Source organism: Cheilinus undulatus, linkage group 5 (genome assembly GCF_018320785.1).
Source record: "Cheilinus undulatus linkage group 5, ASM1832078v1, whole genome shotgun sequence".
Taxonomy (NCBI): Eukaryota; Metazoa; Chordata; class Actinopteri; order Labriformes; family Labridae; genus Cheilinus; species Cheilinus undulatus.
In genome coordinates, this window is record NC_054869.1 from 10,758,791 (window position 1) to 10,783,875 (window position 25,085).

General features: G+C 38.0%; 1 protein-coding gene and 1 long non-coding RNA gene across 3 annotated transcripts in view; one reads left to right on the forward strand and one right to left on the reverse strand.

The window, feature by feature from the left end:
- sema4c (sema domain, immunoglobulin domain (Ig), transmembrane domain (TM) and short cytoplasmic domain, (semaphorin) 4C) overlaps window positions 1-25,085 on the forward strand; it is a 211,860-nt gene that overhangs the window by 130,017 nt on the left and 56,758 nt on the right. For both annotated transcript variants that reach the window (XM_041787078.1, XM_041787079.1), the window contains one exon: window positions 5,431-5,493. In XM_041787078.1, coding sequence (XP_041643012.1) covers window positions 5,431-5,493 — 63 coding nt within the window. The remainder of the gene's footprint in view (window positions 1-5,430; window positions 5,494-25,085) is intronic.
- On the reverse strand, window positions 13,770-23,441 carry LOC121509599. The gene is made up of 4 exons (XR_005991885.1): window positions 23,357-23,441; window positions 21,966-22,079; window positions 21,615-21,728; window positions 13,770-13,866 (listed from the first exon to the last, which is right to left on the reverse strand). It is a non-coding gene; the product is annotated as an uncharacterized LOC121509599 (long non-coding RNA).

Below are 25,085 nucleotides of genomic sequence, written 5' to 3' on the forward strand. Positions count from 1 at the left end.
TAAAAATACTAACAAAAATTTAAAAGCAATACCCCCAAATCTTCCCATTAAAATATACAAATATATCCCCTAATTTCCAGGAAAATACTTGATCATTTCTAAGCAAAATATCCAAACTGCAAATTATCCCAACATTTAAAGCAAATCACTTAAACTTTAGTGATTCTTGAAAATTATCTTTAATTTACTGATAGAAATTCGTATATGTAGTAGGTGAGAATCTAACGTCATCATATGTGCATGCAGGAAGTTGAATGAAAACATCAGCCTGAAACAAATGTCTTCCCTTGGCCGTCACATACACACTGTCAGGCATCAACACACAGGAACAGAGCGCCGTTTTATCCTGCTGGCTTTAGGATTAAGCATTGCCCGCGTCTTCCTCCATTACACCGATGTTACTGCCTCCTATAGCAGATCAGGGGCAGAACGACTTTGCCCCACCGCTCCACCTCCACACATTACACATTTGAGACGAAGCGTCACACAGACCTAAATATCTCATCTTGAAATGGCAATGTGTGAGAGCCATGTAAAGAGCTGTTTCTTATTATAAGTGCAATGCACTAATGGGAGGCCAGGGACATTAATTTTGCAGATATATCTCTGTAGGCAATTAGTCTGTACCTCTAAGAGCTACCACCTGTCGCCCTGATTTGTGTTTGCAGAATAACGTATCTGTGTGCAGCAAATGAGGAAGGAAGTTAGGATGAGAAAATAAAAGTAGATGATGAAAATCCCTTTGGAACAAATAAACTGCTGCTGTTACTTTATCCCTATTTTATATTCTTTTAAAAATAATAATGAGCAGAAGTTAAACATTTCACTTCCTTTGATTCCTGTGATAACCGCAGATATCAAACCTTCACTATCTCAAGTTCATAATCATGCACTACCAGGAATGAATACAAGATTTAAACCAGCATTAATAAATGGTGCACCAGAAGGTCAAGGTGATAAATATAACATCCACTGTGCTGTTCATGTCTGAGGTTTTTATTTTAATACTTTATAAAGTCAGAGTAATAAGTCTACTCTTAAACACTTACTTTATCTACCAGCTCAGTGAACGACAACAGCCCATTGTTTGATTGCTGTTGGTCTGTATCCAGTCAAGTATATCAGCGTTTAATACTGAATTTGCAGCTGCTATCTGCCTGTAATGACCAGTGTAATTATTTCTAATGGTGTGGAAACCTCTTAGTAAACACAGTTCATATTTTGGACCTCAGTCCACGGAGCAGAGTTCAGTCATGTGTCACACAGTCATTAAAAAGAAGCTGCAGAAATCATACTAAACAGTGGAGGGCATCGGTTAAAGCACGTGTGGACGTAAAGTGTAGATGAGCATGCACATTTCTTTTTTATTGGCTGCCCCCCTCCCTCTCTGCTTGTTTCAGCAGAATTGAACCTTGCAGAGGACAAAAGCTAGGCACACAGGTGCATTATGATACACTTGCTTGCCAGTGTGTCTGTGAAGCTTTAAACAATGGTTTAATCATTGAGGGATTTGCTGCAGGAAAGACCTCACAGTTACGGCCCACTACTAAAAGAGTGTTTGATGGGGCCGATATGAAATCGCTGCTGCCAAGAAGCCGAGTCTCTGTAGAGGCGCTTTGTCCCGCAACAACCGGACAGCTCAGTCCAAGGAGTGTAATACCTGAATGTACTGTAGTGCTTTTTGGGAAGATAGTAACTCTTAAGTTCAGGGTGAGCTGTTAGAAGGTTACAACTCATACTCCTGTTTTTATGGCGCTGCTACGGCAATAGCCAGGGGCAGGAAGTGGTATGTTTTCAGGTTCCCCAGCTGTCCTATGCCTCCTCATACCAGTGAACACAATACCTCAAGAGCGCTTTGATTTGATACTCTTCAAATTCTGCATAAATGTCCACACTGACTCAAAGATGACCTGTTTAGATTTTAAAGTTAATATGTTAAAGATCAGGGTTAATGTGTGCCATAGTTATCGCTTGTGAACATGACACCTCAGCAATATTTCTAGGAATTTTCTGGTCTGTTTTAGTCAAACTTGTCAAACATTTTGGTAGACATAAATGTCCACTCTGTGTAATCAGTTTGTAACTTTCGTTAGAAGTTGGACGAAAACCTGCAAAAAGATGTCGGCAAGGTCAAAGTCTTCAGGCCTCATGTTCCTTCCTTGCTAATCCATCCTTTCATTTCTATACCGCTTATCCTGTTGGGGGTCACGAGGGGCTGGTGCCTATCCCAGCTGTCATTGGAAAAGGGGTGGGGTACAGCCTGAACATAATAACTCAAGAACACTTTAAAGGGATGTTCTACAGTCTTTCAAAAATGTCCATGTTGACTCAAGGATGAACTGATAGGATTTAGGATGTCATAGGTCAAATATCATGTCATTGGGTGTCATGGTGTCAGATATGTAATCAGTTTATCCTTGAGTCAGAGTTAACATTTGAGCAATGCAGTGTTAATTTTGGCAGCTATTTTTAATTTTAGTCCTCTCTTCAGGTTAAATGTCTTTAAGTTTTAGTCACATTTTAGTCATTTCTCTCCTTTTTAGTTTTAGTTGATGAAAACTCAAAATATTATTGTCTAGTTTTAGTCCATAAAAAGTCCTAACATTTAAGTCTTTACTTTTAGTCCAAGTATTTATTTTCTTGCCTAAATCTGGTACCAAATCATGGTGGTGTGTTCTCTGCACTCTGCCAAAGCTGGGGTCCCTGCTCTCTACAGCTGAGAGGCAGAATAGACACAGATGGATTGTATTTTGACAGATTTACCCACAGTGGAGAAAAATCACAGATTTTGAATGTCAGACGAAAACTACATTACATTTTAGTCTTGTTTAGTCATCTTGACGAAAACTGAACTTACTTTTTGTCAGTTTTAGTCATCACAGATCTATTTTTTATAGTATTAGTCTAGTTTTTGTCATGGAATAAAAGGCTGTCGATGAACATTTTTAGTCATAGTTTTAGTTGGACGAAATTAACAACAGTGCAATGTATGAAAAATTTAATTAAAAGATATCCTTAAAAAGTCACAGTCATTGGGCCCCATTTTCACTCCAAGTTTGTACACAAAAAATCTCAAAATGGGGTATGTTCTCCAAACTTTGCCCACATACCCGCTCTGATTCATGGTTGAACTGATAGATTTTGGAAGTCATAGGTCAGTGGTCGAGGCCATTGAGCGTCATTGTTATCACTTACTTGTGAACATCTGTCAGTGAAATTTCTAGGAATTTTATACCTCAGTGATTTTTGTCAAACATCACACAGATGTACACTCTGTCTCAAGGATGAACCAGTTAGATTGTAGTTCAAAGATCAGAGATCGAAGTCATTGAGTGTCAACTTCATATCAATCAATCTTTATTTGTATCACACTTTCATACAAAACAATGTTGCACATAGTGCCTTACACATAAACAAAATTTTAAAAAGAAAGTACATGACTTCACCCTATTCCACCCCATCCCTGTCGCCTCTTCCCCACCCCATAATCCAAACACAACTTTGGCAAGTATTTGATGAAGAGCTTTGAGAAGTCAGACAACTAGAAAAGTACTATGCAAGCTCAAGTCTATTTATCATGTCCATTTTACATCATGAGGAATGGATTCTGTAAGAATAGGAACGTGCATACTGAGGAAATGCCATCTTATAATTCAAAATGAGGAGACACTGGAGGTTACTGGAGACAAAGTAAGATAAAATGAAATTTAAAAAACAATAATACAGTGCTTAAAAAATGTATTAGACCATCTGTCATATTTGTCTCAAAGACCATCCAGCATCATGAAGTGCTTTAATGCGGACTCTTTTATTTCCAGTGAGCTCTCCACGTTTTACCATTTTGAACAGGAATGAGGAATTTCAAACTGAATTCACCTTTTTTACCCAAATTTGAGCCAGCTCACTGGGCTTCTCTGAGAAGTCAGAAATGAATCAAGCATAACATTCAACCACTAAAACTAATTTTTCTGTTCAGGAATGCAAATAAATAACTATAATTTGACATATTAATCAAGAAATAATATTGTGCTTTACTATTTTTTCTGTTTTTTTGTAAATCAGTAAATTTAAAAATTCATGGATAACAGTAATAATTATATTTTAACATTAAAAATATCATTTGGGTTAAAGAGCTTCTACATATTGGTGTATTAACCATTGCAGAAACATAAAAAATGATTTTGGTAATAACCAATGCTTTTAGGGCAGCTGTGGCATAAACCTTACTTTGGGTGGTGGTCTAATAAATTTGTTAAGCACCGTATATTAAAACGAAATAAAAACAGAACAAAGCAATACTAAAATAAGAACAACAACACAAAAAATCTATGTTTTATAATCACTTTGACATCCAAAAAAAATCTGTTTATCGTTGACAACAATGGAGGAAAACAAATCTGACCAAGGTAAAGGTAATAGAGCCTGTGTTCATTCCTAGCTTGAGCGAGTAATTAGGCAAAATCACTCTGCATTCATTCATTTGCTTATTCACGAGAAAATAAAATTTGGTCTCAAGTGAATGGCTCATGCCGTGATAGCCATTCAGCATGGGCACCTGCTTGTGACCATGACAGCTCAGTAAAATATTCAGGTATTTTCTTTTTGATTTCAGGCAATATTTTCTGAATGAAAAGGTTCACTCAGACTCATTGGTGAAATTATTATATTCAAAAGGTCACAGGTCAAGTCATTAGGCCTCTCTTTCATCCAACCATGTGAATGCAATATCTCAAAAACACTCTGAATGAAGGATGAACTTAGCAGATTTTAGAGGTTAAAGGTCAGATATAGAGGTCAATAACCGTTGTGATTATCACTTGTTTGTGATCATGATAGCTCTAAAACTTTTGGGGGGTTTTGTCAAGATTTTGTGAATTTTAATCCTAGCTTCTGAATGCAATATCTCAAGAATACTTTGAAGGATTTTCTTTTACTTTGCAAAAATGTCCTGACTAACTAAAGGATGATTTTTTTCAGATTTTGGAGGTCAAAGGTCATGGTGACTGTTACTTTAGATCATGTGAGCAGAATATTTCAAAAACACTGTGAGGGACTTTTGTCAAACCTACACTTGGACTCAAAGATAAGCAGCTGCTCATGTAACAGTGCTTTAGTACATGGATTTGATCATTCAGGAAAAAAAATCAGTGTACTTATTTTTTTATTGTGATGTGTGTAATTCTTGTTGCTATAGTAACAGTGTACTGCTCAAAACTGCAGGGTAGAGTTCAAGAAAATGAAATGTGTTATTTTTTTTCATTATGATCTCCAAAGAGAGAAATCTATTTTCAGCATACATTATTTCTTGTCACCCAAATGAAAATGATACATCGGTGCATAACATGCCTTCAGAGTGTAATAGTCATTGGCCAGAGGCAGGCGCATCATTCATGGAGTGTTGCCCACCCATCTGTCTCTTTCTCTCTCCAGATCGACTGGCCGGCTCCGCAGGATAAGAAGAGGGAGTGTGTTGCCAAGGGGAAGAACAACCAGGTAACATTGATTTTAGCTGACAGGGTGTCAGAGATGTTGGGGGTATCTGCCTGGCTCAAGGGCGCTCACAGCTCTGTTTTTTTTTTAAGACTGAAATTTATGAGAGTCACATAACACACTTCTTTCTCTCTGCTCGATAACACTTTGTCAAGTCAGTCTGTGGTCTACACTGGAAAAAGTCCAGTCATTACATTAGCACAGAGTGAAGTGCATCTCCCAGAAAAGGTTAGCATCAGCAGCTTTTAAAGGTGCTTCGATTCTGGAGAGGGTTTGAACATGTGTTAAAAAAAATATTGGACAAAGCCCTGCTGCAGAGAGAATCTGTGATAAAGATGCTGATGCTAGAAAACTTACCAGAATGAGAACTGGCTTCATTGGCCAAGTAAGTGTGAAATAAGAAGAAAACAAGGCAATAATGAAATGATAGAAAGTGGAAATAAAAAAACACATACTGTAATTGCTACACAACAAATCCTTATTTTTCATTATTGCAATATGAGCTTTTTTGCAATGAACACCAAAGCTCTGAATTTATTGCAATTAATAAGAGATTAATCTTGTGTGAATAGGAAATGCTTTCCCTCCCAGCATGCAATCAACATGCTCTCACAGCATCCAATCAGATGAAACTCCAGCCAGTAATCAGATATCCTCAAAGTAACTGTGGCAAATTTAAAATAAAAAATGCTTGATTTTATTTTGGAATCATGACAAACATTATGCAAATGGCTTCAGCTAACGCTAATATGGATTCCTTAGTTTGCACATGTGCACATTTTTCAAGCTTCCTACTGTTTTTACAGTTCAAAAATATTGGCACATTTTTTATTTTATAGTTTAACTATAAAGATAAAATAGACTTTAAATACAGAATAAATACATTAGGATTGTAAGAGTCAATGCTAATAGCCCATACTCAAGACAAAACTCATTGAACCAAACTACCAAAACAAATTTTAAAAAGTTTTACAACAAATACATGTCGACTGTGGATTTCTGTGACATGGGGATTTTCTTTTAATTGACCACCTTTATTTTACTGGCAAAACAAGTGGCAAAAACCTTCACATAACTTTCCAGCCCACTCAGGTACCACTGGGGAATATTGACTAACCTGACATGCCATATAGACTGTTAAATGTATATGCATTGTATGGGATGTATTTCCCATAGAAAGCATGTGGGAATGCTCCCATAGAAAGCATTTGGGAAGGGCAGAACTTTTTAAAAAAATTCTTGGAAGGTGGTTGAACAAACTCTCTGTCCATCACATTCATTACTGGCCAATCAGAGCAACAAGACAAATAAGGTAGTAGGCATGCACAGCTCCTGAGCTCAACAGGCTGCTGCTACCATAGTTTATGAACATTGGAGCTTGTTGTTGGATAAAACTCATGCAGGAAAAGAGCACCATCTCTACCAAGAAAAGCTTTCAGTTTGACTCTGCACTTGTTTAGATAAAGAAATGAGGCCCAGTTATAAGGCCGTGAAACTGTGCCAAAGATAATCAGAGCAGTGACGATATTCAGCATCTCATATCAGCCACAGATCTCCTGGCTGAGGCGGAATGATGTGTATTGTTCGAAGTCCCGGTGTTGTCACTCAGGGAACGTCTCTTGTCCAATCAGATGCTTGCTCAGAACTATGGTGATTATACAACCACACAATGTGGCTTCATAAAATGTTTACTGTCACTATTTCACACCTCTGTATGATAAGCTAAAGTATTACTTATGGATTATTGATTTTTAATGTTGAATGGAAGTGATTTCCCTCTCTCTGCTAAGCTTACAGCTGACATGAGTTGGTATCTTTATATTTAACAGACTGACAAGAGAGATGCATATATCATTTAATCTTATCTCATTGATAAACTCTTCCTTTAATGTGGATTTGCCTCTCATAATGATGTACGGATGAAGTACAGCAGTCAGACAGGCAGATCTGCTTTAAGTGAAGTCTTACAACAATGTTTTTCTTTCCCAAATATTAGATGATGAAATTCAACTGAAATGTGTAATTCGGTCAGAAATAGTTCAGCATTCATCCACTTCTCAGTGATCAGTGATGCTACATTTGTACTTACAGACGGTAAATTGGTCCCAGCTCATCATGTTTCTCTCTCTGTAAGAGCTTCTCGTGGGGTGCGTAATATGAATTTGCAAGAAGTGTTCTTCTTGCAAATTCTCCTTTAAAATTTAATAGAAATACACAGTGCTGTAGGGAATGGGGCTAAAACCTCTCTGACTGTGCAACAGCAACTTTTGATGTGGTATTAAAGCAAAGGGGAAATGGTTCACTGGGGTGCAGTAGTAAAAAACACCTTCCTTTAAAAATGCAAGACCCATAAGAAGTTGAGAAATGAGTACTACTGGAGCTTTAGAATACTCCAGCTAATGTTTTTAACATCGAACATATATTGAAAATTCTACTTTTAAACGTTTTTGTTGTGCTTCTAACAGATCAAGTAATCAGACTAGTGATCAGGGTCAGGGGCAGGTCAAGAAATTTAGAGGCCCTGGGCAAAAACCATTATGAGGCCCTCATCCATTTAATTTAAAATAGTAATTATGACAGAACAAAACAATTTATTTTTGACAATATTTTTTAATTTGTCTGTGGGGAAAGTAATTCTAGATGTATACATAATATTTAAAGCACACTTACAATAATTACATCATGAGTCCCTTAGGAGCAAGAGGGCCAAGGCAACTGTCTACCTTTTCCAGATGGTAAGATCGCTTATGATCAGGATAGCTGTGCAAAACATTTGCAAAGACAGACTCCAGTCCTATTTCTGATCTCCCCTGAGTACCCCTTGTTTTTCAGTGCTGCCTGCCCCTCAAAACAGAGCTACAAGAGGTAGTGCTGAAAGCCTCTCCAGTGAAATATGACAGCCCTTTAAGTTCTTGTCCTAGTAGTCATCCGCAGTATGTACATGAAAAAATGAAATGAAAAATTGATTTTACCTGATACTGATATTGATACCAATACCTAGAATCTCAGATGTGGCTGCCTTAGGTTGCCAGTTCAGTCTCCCAAATTCATCCCTGTAACATGGATTCCACCCCAACACTCTGTTACTCCGAGTTACAACGAGTTAAAGGCCGGCTCAGATTACACAAATTCAGCCAGATTTAAGCCCGACTGCGATGTCGCAGGTTGTCGTCAAAACTCGGGCCTGATTTTGAGAGTCGGGAACGACAAACCATCTTGTAGTGTGACATAATGAACGACGCGTCCAAGCCTCCTTACGATTCCACACGACCACGATTCAACAAGACTAGCATATCAGAATTTTTTATACATTATCGTCTAGTTTGACACCGTGACCTAACATTAACAACGTGAATCCTGACGTCTAACAACAGGAGAACATTTGCTCATTATCTTTGCATCATCATTTACAAGATTTACCACTTTTATCCCCTTTTATTTCCTAAAACTAATGTGTACATTTTATTTTATTTACATTATCACATGCATACCTTAAGTCCTGTCTGAAGGAGAGCCAGTCCATATTGTCCTCCTTTTGATACATCCATACTTATTATCCATAATCCAATCCATAATTGTTTCTTACTTTCCTTTTTTTTTCTTTTTTGAGCAAAAAGACCGCTACAATCACATAAAGCGCTTCTGTTGTAGAGTGATTGACACTCTTTGGCCCGCCCCCCGACAACCTGTGAACTTGCGTTCAGTCGCGGAGACAGTGGTGACGTCAGCATACGCTGAGTGGTCCCAACCACTCTTGTAGTGTGGCCAGGCTGTCGGCCAAGACAGGACAAGATTTCGGTCGCATAGTCTGACATGGCGCCATCATGAACGACCAAAACAATCGTGTAGTCTGAGCTAGCCGTAAGACCAGCACTGCTCAGTGCCACCCATCTCCTTCTCAATACTACTTCCTGTTTGAACTGAGGACTCTGTTCAATAAAAACAGCCCCTCATAATTGTTTTTTTCTAGACGGAAAACGGTTTTGTTTTTATTAATACATTTCTTATAATGAGGGAGAAATGCACTTAAAAGTGCACTTCCACGTTCATGCTGGAAGCGCTCTCAGAATGCAAATGTGCACTAGAAGCAACACTAGACTTTATTTTCCTTCATTAAGAGAAATTTAGGAATGAAAGCAAAACTCTGGTTTTCTCGTTATGTTATTGTTTTGATTGAGAGCCCCCTGGTGGTGCTATTTTATATACTGTACATTTAAAATCATCTTTTTAAGCTAATATCGGCAGATACCTGTATTATATTGATAACATGTATTCAGAATTGTTACAGCAATATTCAGATCTTGCCAGTGCTTTGCTAGGAGACCTTCCACAACACTCAGTTTGGAGTGTGCCTCTTGCACCATCCCTCTGTTCTAATAATAATCAGGACGCCCTGCCTCTGAATGTATAAAATGTATGGTTAGGACTAAGTAGTAGAAGTGGTGCATTGAGAATGAGCCTTATTCTTCACAGCTCTTCTAATCAGCTCCAAGTGCTTAAACATTTATGGTTCTATATATGACAGAAATTGTCTTAATGTGCAAACATAAGCACATGTTGTTTACACTGCCTGCAGTGAGTTTTAATGATTAGTCTTTTTGTGTTGTGCTTTAGTCGTGGGCCTGATTGAAGCCCGCCTGCCAGACATATCTCATCCTGATTATCCTCTCTGATTGCTGAAGCTGTAAAACAGCATTTAAAAATAAAATCACTTTTTTCAGTCGTGAGTTACAGATATTGTTTTGCTTCTGAAACATCAACTGGATGCACTGAATTATTCATTCCTCCCGCATCATGTGTGAGCATCTGTTTCCAATTCCATTCAAAGAGCTTTATTGTTCATCACCGCAGGCATTAAAGGCCATTTCCCATAAAACACTGCATATATTATTCTGTTAATTAGCTGCATATCCTTTGAATGGAAACAATCTGTCGCTTTCTGATTCAGTTGAAAGGTTATTGAGATAATGTGGCTGCAGCAACACATCGTCTAATAAGCTATTTTATAAATAGGACACTGAGCATTTGCTTTGCAGTGACAGAGTGAGATCAAAACATGACAAATAAGATCAAACTTAGTTTATACATACTGCCATTGATCACTAGTCTTCATGTTAAACAGTTTGAACACTAAAGATAAGGACACAGATAAAAGTGCATTTCCATGGCTGGCTTATTACAAGGTCTTATCTTTTAGCATGAACTTATTTGGAGGTTAGTGCTTTATTTTAGATGAATGAGGATTTTAAAGAGATAACATTATAGCATTAGAGTGAATCTGTGTTTCAAGAGGATGTTGAAGCTTACTGAAAGCCTGACTAATGAAAAATAAATAGTACAGAATGGGATGACATAACAACTGTGACATCACTAAAAAGTGCATGAACTCTGCAGCATCAAATTTAGCATGGCAGCACTGGTTTAAGTGATTGCATTTATTTAAGGGAGACTGTAGAGAATGATGGTTAATGTATCTGTGTATTCCCTCATGTGTTTTGTGATTAATCAGGCATAAATGTTCACTTTTGGCACCAGCATGCTGTTTATTCTGATAACAACAGAGGCACATCAGGTCTCCTACAGACACTCTTGTAATGAGCTCCTGGTTGAGAACTTACACCACAGGGACGGATAATGAAGCAATGATTATCATAACATAGCAAAGCAACATGGTGAGCCTAAATTACTCATTAACAAATCAGTATCACCACAGAAATGTTTGATATTGATCATAGACTCTCACAGATACAAGGACATGTATAAATAGTACATTAACCAAGAATAATGTTCTTTTAGAAGTATTTTTACTTTGAATCTAGTTTACTACACATCAGGTTGCTGCAGGGTTGACATCATGCAGACTGGCAACAATACACAGCTGCACCACTCAAGTCTACAGAGGCCCCAGCAGAGGGCGCTTATGCTACACAAAGTACCAGCCCCAGTGGAAACAAATAGAACATTTTATGAACAGTATTTACTTGGGGTGTGAATCTCTTCTTCTCAAGATGATTCAATTCCAATCACAGGATGCAATTTGTTCACTAACAATTTATTAAAGACCCTGTAAAGTGAAAATTAATCTGTATTTAGGTTTGTTGTATGACAGGTCCCCATGTTATGAACCCCTAAATCAATTTTCAGTCATCTAAAACATCTCTTAGTTTATAAAATTAAGCTTCAAAATCATGAAAAATGAGGCAGTAAGATCTGTTCTATTGGCCCCGCCCACATGAAACCAAGCCAGGAAAGAGGTGAAAAACTTTCTAACAGTCCAAATCCAAAATTTAGTCACATGTAGATCTCAGTGTTTTCACATGTTCACAGCAACCATATTCCAACATATCTAGAGTGTTAAGACAAAAACTTCACTTTACTTTACAGGGTTTTAAGATGTGGAACGATTCAGTCTGATCTGATTTCATTTGGTTAAATTTGATCTGATCCAGTACAAACTGATCATGGAATAACTTTTTTTAAAACTTAAATGAAAAAGGGGAAAAAAGGTCATTTCATAATGGTCCAGGTGTCTTAAGAGTTTATTTATTTAAGAGACTAAATTCCATTTATGGGGATCTTCAGTTAAAAAAAGGTGTCAATCATCAAGAGAAATATGGTGGAGTCACTTTTCTTGTTTTTTTGATGAATACAACGACTTTTGAAGGCCAAGCATGAAAGAAATTTCTACTAAAACTTCCAAATTACTTGGAAAATTTCCTTTCAAAATCCACACAAATTCCGTAAAAATTCTGTTCAAAGTAAAAGTTAAAAGTATCCCAGAGAAAGTAAATAAGATTTCTACATATTTGTTTAAATGGGACTTTAGTACAAAGTCTTAAAATCACAATTTTTAAAAGTCCCTCAATATTCCATATAAATTCCTGAAAATTCCCGTGAAAATTCATATATTTTAAAAGCAAATTCCACAAAATTTCTTAGCAAATTCCTCCAAATTTACAATACCTTCACCAAAAATTCCCCCCAGTTACCAGAATGTTAACATGGAAATTTTTCAAATATCAAACCCCCCCAACCCATAGAAAAAGACCCACAATTTTATACATCTTACATAAAAAAACCTAAAAATTTCAACCCAGCCCCCCCACCCACCCACACACACACACACACACACACACACACACACACACCCATACTCGTATTTGTCACTTTGCGGGGCCCCACGTTTTTTACCCAATTGTGGGGCCCACCCTTTCCTTTGGTCCCAGACCACTGTAAAAAAATCAGGCAAGCTTAAAAAAAAATAACAAAATTTTCAGTCACTTTAGGTTAGCCATATTCTAAACTTTTTTCCTGTGCTAATTTTTTAGACCTCTGTAAAAAATCAGGCAAGCTTAAAAAAAATCAACAAAATTTTCAATCACTTTAGGTTAGCCATATTCTAAACTTTTTTTCTCTGTGCTAGTTTTTTTGGTCACTTATGGGACACGTTTCTAGCATTTGTCACTTGTGGGATCCACTTCCACACACACACAGATATTTCTAGTCCTTCTACCTTTGCAGGGACCAAAAACTAGATGGAGATATCAGTTGTTTCTATAGGTTTTTTATTAACAAAATACTGCAAGGCTGCATCAGAGGTTTACATCCTGCATCTTCTCTCCTCACATTGGGTAGACAGGGCAGTGATGATCAAAAAACAATCACCTGCTGAACATGAATCAACTGCTGATTATTACTGTGAGCTTTGATTACAGGAAAGCAGTCTGACAGCTCCTTGTGTTGATAAGAACAAAATATAATAACATAAAAACATGATAACATTGGCAACTTTGACAGCTTTAGTATTTCAGATGCCCTTACTGGAGGTAAAACAGAGCACAAACATGTTTTCAGATGCTCTACAGTCTCAGATATATTAAGTAGATTCTGGAATAAACATTTTAATGTAAAGTGGTTATATTTATGAATACTGCAGCACATTCACTGAATAATTTCAGAAATAAATAGTCAGACTGAGTGGGAAGTTGATGCACCTGAGCTCAGTGTACGTTATAATGCAAGAATCTATTTTATATATATGAGACTTCAGAGAATATAAAAACATTTTCGTGTTCTGTTCTGCCTCCAGTAGGGCTATCTCAAATATTATAGCACTTCCTCCTACAAGCCTATCTTTTACCCTGTACAGAGAAACACTTTCACTCTAACTTTCTTCGCAGAGAAGCAATTCGATTTTTAACAAAGTACTTCACTGCCCTCCAGTCTCGACTCTTCAGGGCTTGAGGTTCTGCAGAGATGCAGCGCTGACAGTCCTCCTTCCTGGGACTTGGTTCATCAGAATGAATTTCTTTAAATGGCGTTCTACTGCAGCACATTCCTCTGGTGTCCAGGTTCTTTTAACAACAGTTTGTTTACCTAAATGGGCATGAAAAGGACAAGTTACAGAGTTGTAAGAACTTTAACTTCTAACTAGAACTGAAACACTATCAGATTGATTCCATTGGTCATCCAATGAAGTACTGACTTGGTTGAGACCATACAGGACTGTCCCACAGTCAGGAAAAATACATAGTTTTACCAACCATTAAAGGTGTGTAAAAATGGGACTATCAACATCTAACAGTCAATTCTGGAGTGTGATGCTCATTTCTCTGGTGATAACTGTGGAAACAAGTGAAGTTTAAAAATCAATACATGCTTAACTGTTATTTGGTTCCTTCTATGGTGCCATAGAAACAGGCAAAATGCAAAAATCCAAGATGGCAGCGCCCTTGGAGGACCCTCCCTATGTATGAATAAAAGGCTTATTCTGAGTTAATTTAAAACATAAATTTAAAAATGTGTTATCAGATGTCAGCACTAATTTAGATCAATCTACTTATAAATGTTATGTTTCATTTTAACCAAGCTTGTTTTGCTAAATGCTAATAGGCTAAATATTACACACTGCACCTTTAACTAAATACCTCTTGCACACACAACCCCCTAGGTGTCACAGAACTAAAATCTATTAAAGGCCAGGTGACGGAGGGCTTTTAAATAGCTTATCAATGGCTTAATCAAGCCCAGATTTCGAATATCATCCACCCCACTATGTGCTAATAAATGTTCAAAATGCAGAGTATTGTTCATTCATATGCAGACCAAAAAGGCTTCAGTTTTTGTTGTACTCCTACCAGGGTTACAACAGAACAAATTCTTGTTTTTTTTTCAAAACTTCTGACATGTCCCCTTTATCAAACTGATGTCCTTCATTTCCCTGTTACTACAAAAGTCACATAATTAATCCATGAAATAATTCATCAAATAGACACAGCATCTTAAAGGGACCCAAGTTAATCCCATGTCACTGTTCACCTACTGGGTGTGCAGTGTTTCCACTGCCATGCAAAACATAATTTGCCCACTTGCCCAGAAAGACTTAACCTGGTCCCCCACACATGAGTTACAGTTGCGTCTACAGAGCAGCAGGTACCTGTGTAGAGTCATTTATAGATCTAATTATGGAGATGTTTGACAGAACTTATAATAAGGCTGTTTTTCTATATGAGGACTTAATATTGATCTAGAAAATCCTTGTGATTTGAGGTCATCAACTGACTTCATAAATTCAATGTTAAGTTTGAGTCTTTTTCCAGTAATTACATAACCAACAAGAATTACATCACAGAGTGCAGCTGTTATAGATAATATTTTTACAAATACAACAGCAGACAAAGTGGAGTGTGGGATACTGATGACAGATATGAGTGACCATCTGCCTCTCTTTGCTGTTTATAAAAACCATGACTGTACTGATATAGAAATCAAAAAGGAGATATTCAAAAAGAAACAGGTCACAAGCAGCACTGATGACATTAAATGAGGACCTAAAAAAACAGAAATTGGACATTTTTGGAAATATCGATAGGTTTATATGAAAAAAACTGTAAAATCCAATGTCTTGCCCAGAAGAATGTGACTGACAAACAAGTGATGGCATAAGGATTGAAAAACTCTTTCAAAAAAAGAAAAAAAAGTTATTTAGATTCTTTTAAAAATAATAACAAAAGAGGCAGAAAATAGGCATAAGAAATATAAAAATAAGTTAGTATGGATAATAAGAAAACAATAAAAATACTAGCTACATGGGGAATAATAAACAGTATAATAAAAAAGCTATATATACTATAATAATAATAATATCTTGAATTTATATAGCGCCTTTCAAGAAACCCAAGGACGCTTTACAGGAACACATAGACATGGACAAACTATGTGAAGGTAGGATGAGTGTAAGGGTGGTTTAGTGAAGACTGTAGGCTGTGGTGAACAGGTGGTGCTTGAGACGTTTTTTGAAAATGTCCAGAGATGGAGCGCTAATGTCTGCAGGAAGAGTGTTCCAGAGGGTGGGGGCTGCAGCACTGAAGGCTCTGTCTCCATAGGTTCGGAGTTTGGTTTTGGGCATGGAAAGTAAGCCGGTGTCTGAAGATCGAAGGTTGTGGAATGGTGTGTATGGATGGAGGAGATCAGAAAGGTACTGGGGAGCCAGAGCATGGAGAGATTTGTATGTGAGGAGGAGGACTTTGTAGTTGATACGGGACTTGATAGGGAGCCAGTGGAGGTGGATGAGGGTCGGAGTGATGTGTTGCCAGGGTCTAGTGCTACTAGTCAACTTCTGGTGACCTCACATCCAATGCCTGAGTTACTTACTCCACTCTGCCGGGCCCGAGAAGTTAAATAGCCCTATTATACTTCAACAAATGGAAACCAGACTACAGAGTCAGAGCAAATTAACAGAATACTTAAACACAACAACAATAAAACCCCGAACAAAACGAAACGCGGCGTGAGCATTTAAGAGATCCAAGAGTCAGACCAGAGGCAGCGAACGCCAGCAGCACTGCAACAGCATTCATCCCCACAGGAGACTAACAAGCATGCTAGTGGAGTATTGGAGATGCTAACCGAACTAAGGAGCCTCCAACAAGAGAATAACCACTCTTTCAAAGACACTAAAGCCTCACTCGAAAGACTCGAATCATTGGTGAGTGCGATAAAACAGAGAATTGATATGCTGAATGAAAGAATCACCCCAACGAAGCAAAGGGTGAGTGAGACGGAGGACAGGAGCACACAGCAGGAGAGGACATTGGCACACCTGCTCAGAAAGGAGGCTAGTATAACAGCTAACATCAATCATTTGGACAGTGCTCAGAGATGCAATAATATCAGAATTTTCCAACAGAGAATCTGCGGAAAGAGAAAACATCCACGCATTTCTAGTTGACTTTTTACTTTCCTCATTAAAACTCCCTGACAATCTCGACATCAACATAGTGAGAGCTCACAGATCAGCTGCAACAATGCAGAGGGGGCTGAGTGCCCTCCACGACTGGTAATCATACGCTTTACTGACTACAGAGTAAAACAAACAATATTACCGCAGGCTTGGGAGCAGTGGACCATCCGGTTCCAGAGTCTGAATGTCTACTTTGATCACAACTACTCAGTGGAAGTTCAAAGAAAGAGAACAACATTTAGAGAGGTGATCAAAATGTTGAAGAGGAAAGACATCAAGGCACACTGCCTTTACCCAGCCCTGCTTTAACTTTTTTTGGACTCTGGTACAAGGATCTTCGCTCTATCGGGGAGGCCCAGCCAACTCCGACTGAACTGGAGATCAACAAGGAGGTTTCTGACCAGGACTTACTTGAGAGGGATCAGCAGTATTTAGGATGGACAATACAGAAGGTACGAGGAAAATCTTTGGCTCATCAATCAATCCATGCAGGTACCAACAATCATTCAGAAGGGGCACAAGAACCACCTTCATTATGACTACGGTTCCTTAACTCGCTTCAAGGTCCCCAGACACACACATTGGTGAGCACTTGAGATCACATGGTGAGACATTTGTTGTAATAGAGACATTAAAGAATAATGTTAAGTTTCAGGGCAAAATCCAGACTCCCCTCATCTTATTTTAGGTGGAGGGTGGAATGCTATAAACCGGTAAATGAGAATAGACCTGGTGAGAGGACAATACCTCAGGAAGCCACAGCGAGCATGCAGAAGAGCGATGCCCACCCAGCAACATGACAGACTTTTTAAGTGATGGTTTGTTGCATTTTTACTCATTGTGCACCACAGAGAAATTGAATTTTCTGCCCAAAGTACAGCAGGGTTGGGCTGACATAACTAATATTAAGGAGTCTGTATATTTTGTATATTTTCTTAGTCATCCCAATGGTTTTGGAGGTCTTTTTATCAAAGAGGGCACTTAGGGTTGTTTTTGTGTGTGTTTTATGTGATGGCAGACATGTTTAAAATATTTCACAATAAAATGTTTTACATTCACATGTATGGAAACCAAACAGAGTATGTTTTCAAGGGTACACAATAGCCACCCCAGTATCGATAGCTTTTGCGTCAAAACAGGACGCAGAACTAGAAGAAAGCTCTAGCTCTCATGCACCTTTTCGGCCGAAGAGGATGGACCTGGTTTTTCAGGGCAGGTCAAAGAAAGGGATCATTGCAATCCATCAGCTATTTGAAGGGTGTAATATTAAATTATTTGTAAGATAAATATGGGCTCAGCCATAAGGACCATTTCAAATATTTACAAGTCAGAAGCTATCTCATGTCACATAAAGATTGGGATGCATTAAGAAAAACACCGCCCCACTGGAATCAAAATGAATTAGTTCCATCTTAGAGAAGGACAGCGTTAAAATAATATCAAAAGTGTATAAATGTTTGCAATCTTTTATAACAGGAATACTTCAGAAATTAAGGAGAAATAGGAACCGGAATGAAATGCGATTATTGAGGAAAAGACTTGGAGGAGGTGTGTGAGAGAACCCATAAAATCACCAACAGCCCAGCCTGGAAAAAATTTAGTTGGAAACTGTTAATAAGATTTTTTAGAACAGCCAATATTGTTTCTAAATATGATCAAAGAATAACAAATTTATGTTGGAGGGATCAAATTGGAGACCATACACATATCTTCTGGAAGTTCTTAAGATTGAAATCTTGTTTGCAAAGTATCCACTCAGAGATACTATCCATCTTAGGCATTGATTTAACCCTAGACCCTAGGTACTATATTATAGGCTTGACCCTAGTGGGATTGGTAAATAATCAGAAAAATTATGTATTGCATACACTCTTACTGATTGCATGGAAGATGATCACCTTATCTTGGCGTAACCCACACCCTCCCACAATACAACAATGGCATAAAAAGATAGTGTCCATATAATCAATGGAAAAAAATAACAGCTAAAACACAATTGAATTTGATTTTTTTTGAAAAGATGGAGACCTATAATTAACTATCTCAAACTATCAACGTGACTCCTCTATGTCTGTACTTACTACTAATTGAATGCAGGGTATTTATCCTGTTGAAGGATGAATGAAATGAGATTAGCCCACTTGCTCAATTACGAGTTGTTTTGCCTCTATTCACTTGTTTATTTTGTTTTATATGTACCTACATGTAGGCACATGTGTCTATGTGTTGGTATGCACACCTGTGTGTATTAGGGATGTAACGATATGAAAATTTCATATCACAGTTATTGTGACCAAAACTATCATGGTTATCATTATCATCGCATTGTTGAACTGTGCTCAAAATGTTCAGAAAGTACTGCTGCATGCCCACTCTGTAAATAAGGGAAAAGCAAATGTAATAGTATGAATTATAATCTGCAGAGCAGTGTCTGTTCAAACTGCACATGCACACCCGCTTCTGAGAGAGCTGCTGCTTCTCCATGAATTAAGCAGTATCACTGTGAGTTTTTAAAGTGTGGTAATCAAACACAGTTTTGACGATAATTAAAATTTGAAATGGTAACAATAATCACAAATTTTATCACGGTTTATCGTTATACTAACCTTGCAAAGCAGATGGACACGCCCGTTTCCTTGTTTTTCACTGGTGAATCCATCTTGTTAAGCACCCATCTGAAACGTTTGGGCCCGATTAAAAAGTGACAGGACCAATCAGCGACAAGGGGCAGTGCTTTCAGGCGCAGCAGAGTCGGGACGTTAACAAGCAGCAGCAAGAGCTGGTGCACATATGGAGGAAGAGATTAGCGTGGATGCTGCTAAAGCGCCAGTTTATCAGCACTTGACATTTCTTTGTTAAAAGAAGAACCAAGAACAGCAGTGAGTTGTTTCTTTAAAAACGACAAAAAGTCGAGTACTTACATGACTACAGTCGCCATGTTTCGTTAATCCTTAGTAGCTGCACACGCGCAGCTTGATAACTGCTACGCCACGTGTTTTGTTTCTCTTACTGGCCCGTAGAGATCGACAGACAGAACGTTCATCCAATCACACTCCGAGTTTTTTTCAACTCCTCTGCCTTTTCTCAGACGTTTCCTATTGAAGCTGTGTTTCACACATCCATCTGGCATGTCAGGTTATCGTTATACCAGTTATCGTTACATCCCTAGTGTGTATATGCATATGTACTTGTGTATATGTATACGTATATGGGTGCTAGCTTTGAATCAAGATTGGAAATTTGTTAACTGAGACCAAATACATGATGACCTATCTTTCCTTATTTATTTAATCATCTCTGTGAGAGGAGTCAGTTTATGGAACAAGCTGGACAGAGAAACCAAAGAAACTAAATCAAACTTCATCTTTAAAATTAGAATAAAAACCATCATGTTAAGAAGATCTGATGAGATCTTGAAGCAAAGTTTGGTTCTGTCTCTGTAGTATTTTGGATTCATTTTTTTACCTTCTTTTCCAGATAAAGTGTAGGTTGAATCCATGTTTCTTATAGAGGGAAGTGAGGGCTTCTTTGGCCCTGCAGCTATTTGATTTAAAGTTTTTGTGTTTTATTATCTACATTGTTAATTACTGTCTGGTAAAAGGGGCTGATCATATAAGCTTATTCTTCTTTCTGCTCCTTTTCATTTATTATATTGCTTTTTGCTAGTTTGTATTGAAGTGCTTGCCTTTATTACTAAAAAAAATAAACACTGAAATAAAACAAAATGAAATTCAGCACAGGTGGGGCAGGTAAACTGAGTAGGCCTTAAGTAAGCTATACTGTGTTAAATATCAGAAGAAATTAGACTGATAAAATGATGTTGTCCAGGTTAAAGTGATTACAAACATGTTTCCAGATCTATGGCTCCTAGTTAGACTGTAGCTGAGGATCTCTGGTTTTAAACTCCTGTAACTGGTTTTTTAATCTGACTTACAGCCATGTGCTTTAGTTACTTAAAGCACAACAAAGATGAGACTGCAAATACCAGACTAACAGAGACTCAACAGAGAATTTCCCCAAAGCATGCAGATCATATATATTAATAGGAGTCATCAAGTGAATTTATTATTTATTTTCTGAAAGTGAAGCTAATTTGTGTATTTCTTTTTACTGCATCAGGTAGAGATAACTGTAAATCCAATAAGTTTAACATGTCTAACAACATTTTATTACATTGGGCATGTCCAAGATGGTGACATTTAGTGAGCTTTTATTTATTATTATTTTCCTTGATTCAGAGATTCTTAATATCAGTTAAAAACTTGGGAACAAAATGTTCAAAGCTGTTTTTATTTTTCAAGATGGAGGATTTTACAGATAATTAATAAATCTGTTTATCCCACAACTCACCACAGTTCTCCCAGCTTTAAATATATGCATATTTAGGATATTCCTCCCTCAACTGTTGTTTTCACAGCCTTAAAACGTGATCATGTAATAGGAAGCCCTGTTTGCCCTGTGATACCATGATGCAGATACCAGAGCTTCAAGCTTGTCTATAAATCACAATCACATTCACAATCCGCAACTACATGAAATTTAAATGCGTTTTCCTGTTAACACAGAGTTTGTGGGTTTGCATATCTGTTCATACACTATTCTGATGAATTTGCTGACTTTTGCAGTGAAAAGGAAATTATGATCAATTATTTCATTGGAAAACATGTCAGAGTTATTAAAAAACAACATATTTTGTTGAGAATTAAATTTAGTGGATATAGTTCCTGCACCTCTGATTGCAACAGATAGTTACAGGCTAACTTGGTCTGATAGAAGTTAGCTTTTTCACTGTACTCCATCTATCTAGCTTACTACACACTAGGCACTGAAGTTGCATATTAAATGTCGCACAGTCAAATAACCTGCCGTGTTCTTAACGTACCTCTCTTTTTTGAAAACCTTGTCTGGTTTTGGGCAGACGCTGTAGAGGTCCTCTCTTGTAGTGATGCGGTGCTGGCCTCATCTTCTGATTCCTGAGCTTCTGGTATACTGCCATCTGGTCAGAGAAAATAGTTACAAGACAGCTATAGACTAAAATATGAATATGAAGTAGCTCTTGGTAAGCTGGCTGCATTTTTGTCTGTCATGCATACCTCATTTTGTCATTGCGACAACTATAAAATTGTAGTAATAGAGAGTAAAGATTTCATATAATTTGTACATGGTGCCTGTGTCTTTAACAGATAAACAGGCAGAATTTGTCCATTAACCTGCCTGATTCTTCTTAGCTCACCTCTAGTTTTTGCAGAGCTTCTCTGGTTTTGGGCAGATGCTGCAGATGTGCTGTCTGGCAGTGGCGTCACACTGTCCGCATCTTCTGACTCCTGTGTCTCTGTAATGCCAGCAACTGGGTACAAAGAAAGGCCATTTTTAAAAAGGAACCATGCAATGAGGAGGCCACTGAGACCTTGCAAGACAATGATTGCACTGACTGGGAAGTGCTCATCTCTCAGACAAGTGTGGAGGAAGCTATTGATGTTCTCACAAATCATATTATCTTTGTAAACACAGGGTTATTGTATTAAAAGTGATGATGATAAGAATCCAGGACCACTAACAATTTGAAAGACACAAAAAAAATTAGCCTTTGCTTCAGGACACAGGACTGAGGCTGAACTTATTTAAGGCAGGCTAAATAATGAAATAATACAGGAATTTTAAGACAAAGGTTTGCAAGAGACCAAAACCAGGGATGTCTTGAAAGGTGTGAAGACATACTGGCTTTCCAAACACCGAAGTCCAACATACGCGCAGCTTCGAACTGGAGTGGGAGGAACTGAGTACCAACCTCGTGTACAATGTGCCTGCTTACACTGATATTTGTAGAGTTTTCAACCAAGGGATATTGAGGGGGTGCTCAAGAGAATACACGTGAATAAAGCCCCTGTGCCTGACAATATAAGCAGATGCCTTTTTGGAGCTCGACTATAACTGACACTGAAGGTAAAAAGCTATAAAACTAAGCATTTTTAAGAGTGTATGTATGTAGATATCTTGGCAACCAAATCAACGACAAGCTTATTTTGAAGAGCAGCAGTAAATGCTTTCACTTTCAGTAAAGAGTTTCTGGGCCAGTCAAAAGTATTCTGAGCTTTTCATGGATGCTTTGTGGAACCTTTACCAACCCTTTAACAACCCAGTGTGGTTTGGAGCAACAAGTGCTGAACTGAAACCCTTGAACAAGATTGTGAGGACTATGAACATCAGACAGGGACAGGAGCCTCTCTGCAGCATCCACAAGAGACTTACAGGAAGACCTCATAAATTGCAGTAGGAAACACATACCTAACACCCACTAGGCCCCCCATGTACTCTGTGCATCTATATAGTTCCTTGTCACTCAGACTAAAAGGATTTCTTCCCTCTACCCTTAAGCCCCCCTGCTAACAACACAATAACCTTTGCACCTACTTCTGCACCATTAAGAGGGCTGTTGTAGAAATGTGCATTTTTTTAAATTTATGAATAAAGAGTTATTTAAGGTCCTTTAAGAATTTTACAAACACAACATATTCCATAGATGACCTAAGTGATAACTGGTTTGTGTTTGTTGAATTTGTTTTATCTGTAAACTGTACGAACCAAGTTCCTCTTGTTCCCCATGAATAAATTCAAGAAGCTTACCTCTCTTTTTCGCAAACTCCCTCCTTTGGTTTTGGGCAAAAGTCCTTTCTTGTAATGACGTGATGATGGTCTCATCTTCCGACCCTGGCCTTCTGCCATGCTGGCATCTGGCAACAGAAAAAAGTTAAAATAAATAAACAAGACAGAACTAGCTTTCAGTAAGCTGACTGCATTTGATCCTTTTCTTCATGATAATTTAGTATATAGGGTGAGTCTATAAAGTCACCAAATATGTTAAAGCTCTAAATGTTGTGTGATATCATCTCTTTTCCCTATTTCCAAATGTGCATTCCCAATAATTGACATTAAGTAGGGGAACCTGCTGTCATTGTATAGCCAAAGAAGATATAGACCCAAACATTCTAATCAAATGACTGATAATTCATAACCAGTGTCAAAAATGCCTCACACATACCTTCCATGTCCTCTTGTGAACAAGCTTCAATTTCAACAGTCTCTGAAACGTGAATTGACAAAATACTGTATGAATGAGCTGGACAGCTGAAAGTGTAGTGATCCACCTCTGACAATCAAGAGTACAACAAGGGGAACATAAACAGCTAGACTGATTAAATAAACAGTTAAATTTAAATTGTGCCGTTATAGTCAAACTCTAACCACTACAAACTTGCCCTGTTCAAACCTCTTTCCATTAAAAAAAAAAAAAAAAAATTATATATATATATATATATATATGATTATGAATATATGACTAAGTACCATTTGGATCGATGTGAATTTCATCCAAGCTCTTTCCTTTGTATTTGCCTAGCTTTCCCTGCTCCAATGCCAGAAGAACTTTGCTTATTTTGGCGAGCTGGAGGGTCCCCTCTGGAAGGCGGTAGTGCTTTCTGTGTACATCAATGTTATGCCCAAGGAAATCTGCCAGCTGGTCAAGTTCTGTGTTCTTCAGATTTAGAACAGTAGAGAGTGTTGCAATGTGCTTCCTGAGTTTTGTTGAGGTCAGAGCTTTGGGATTTTTGATATCACTACATTCATGCACTAACTGTCTTATGCAGTCAGAACCCCTGAGGTGGTGGACAGAATGAGGCAATGCAAACAAGAAACCATTTTCAGTCAGTACCCCACATTCTTCTCGCTTCTCAACCAGAGTATCAAGAGATTCCCTCATGAGTGGAGTGAGGAGAACAGGAACTTTCCTTCCTCTCTTTCCAACAATGGTTATCCGGACAAAATGTTTGCAAAGCTTCTGCTCAAGTTCTGTAAGGGCCAAGTTAACATCTTCATGCGTTTCTGATAGGTCTCTTGACAAGTACACAGACAAGGGCATTTTGGATACCTCTCCTTCTCTCCGTCGGTTGAAGAGGATAACTTGTGCCAGCGTCACTTTTGCCAGGTCTTTCCAGTTTGAGAAACCTCTTCTTTCAGGGCATCTAAGTGTTGCTGTTGTTTTTCAGACAACTGGGCATGAAGACTTTGGACATCCTGTGTGAATGGTAAGAGTTGAGGAGAATTCCACTTCGACTGGTCGAGCTGAATCAGTGCTTGGCTTGCAATGTCAAATTTCCAGCTTTCTTGGTATAGCTGTGCAAATTCCTCAGCGTCTTGGACTGTTTCTTTATCTCTAGCCTTCAATCCTTCAGACTTCTTAAACATGGCCAAAGCAAGCAAGCTGTGTCCAACTTTGCGAGCCAGTGATGGACATTTATATTTGCCTGTTTCATCACTGAATCCAGCTAAGCATCTTGCAGCAGTGACAACATGAACA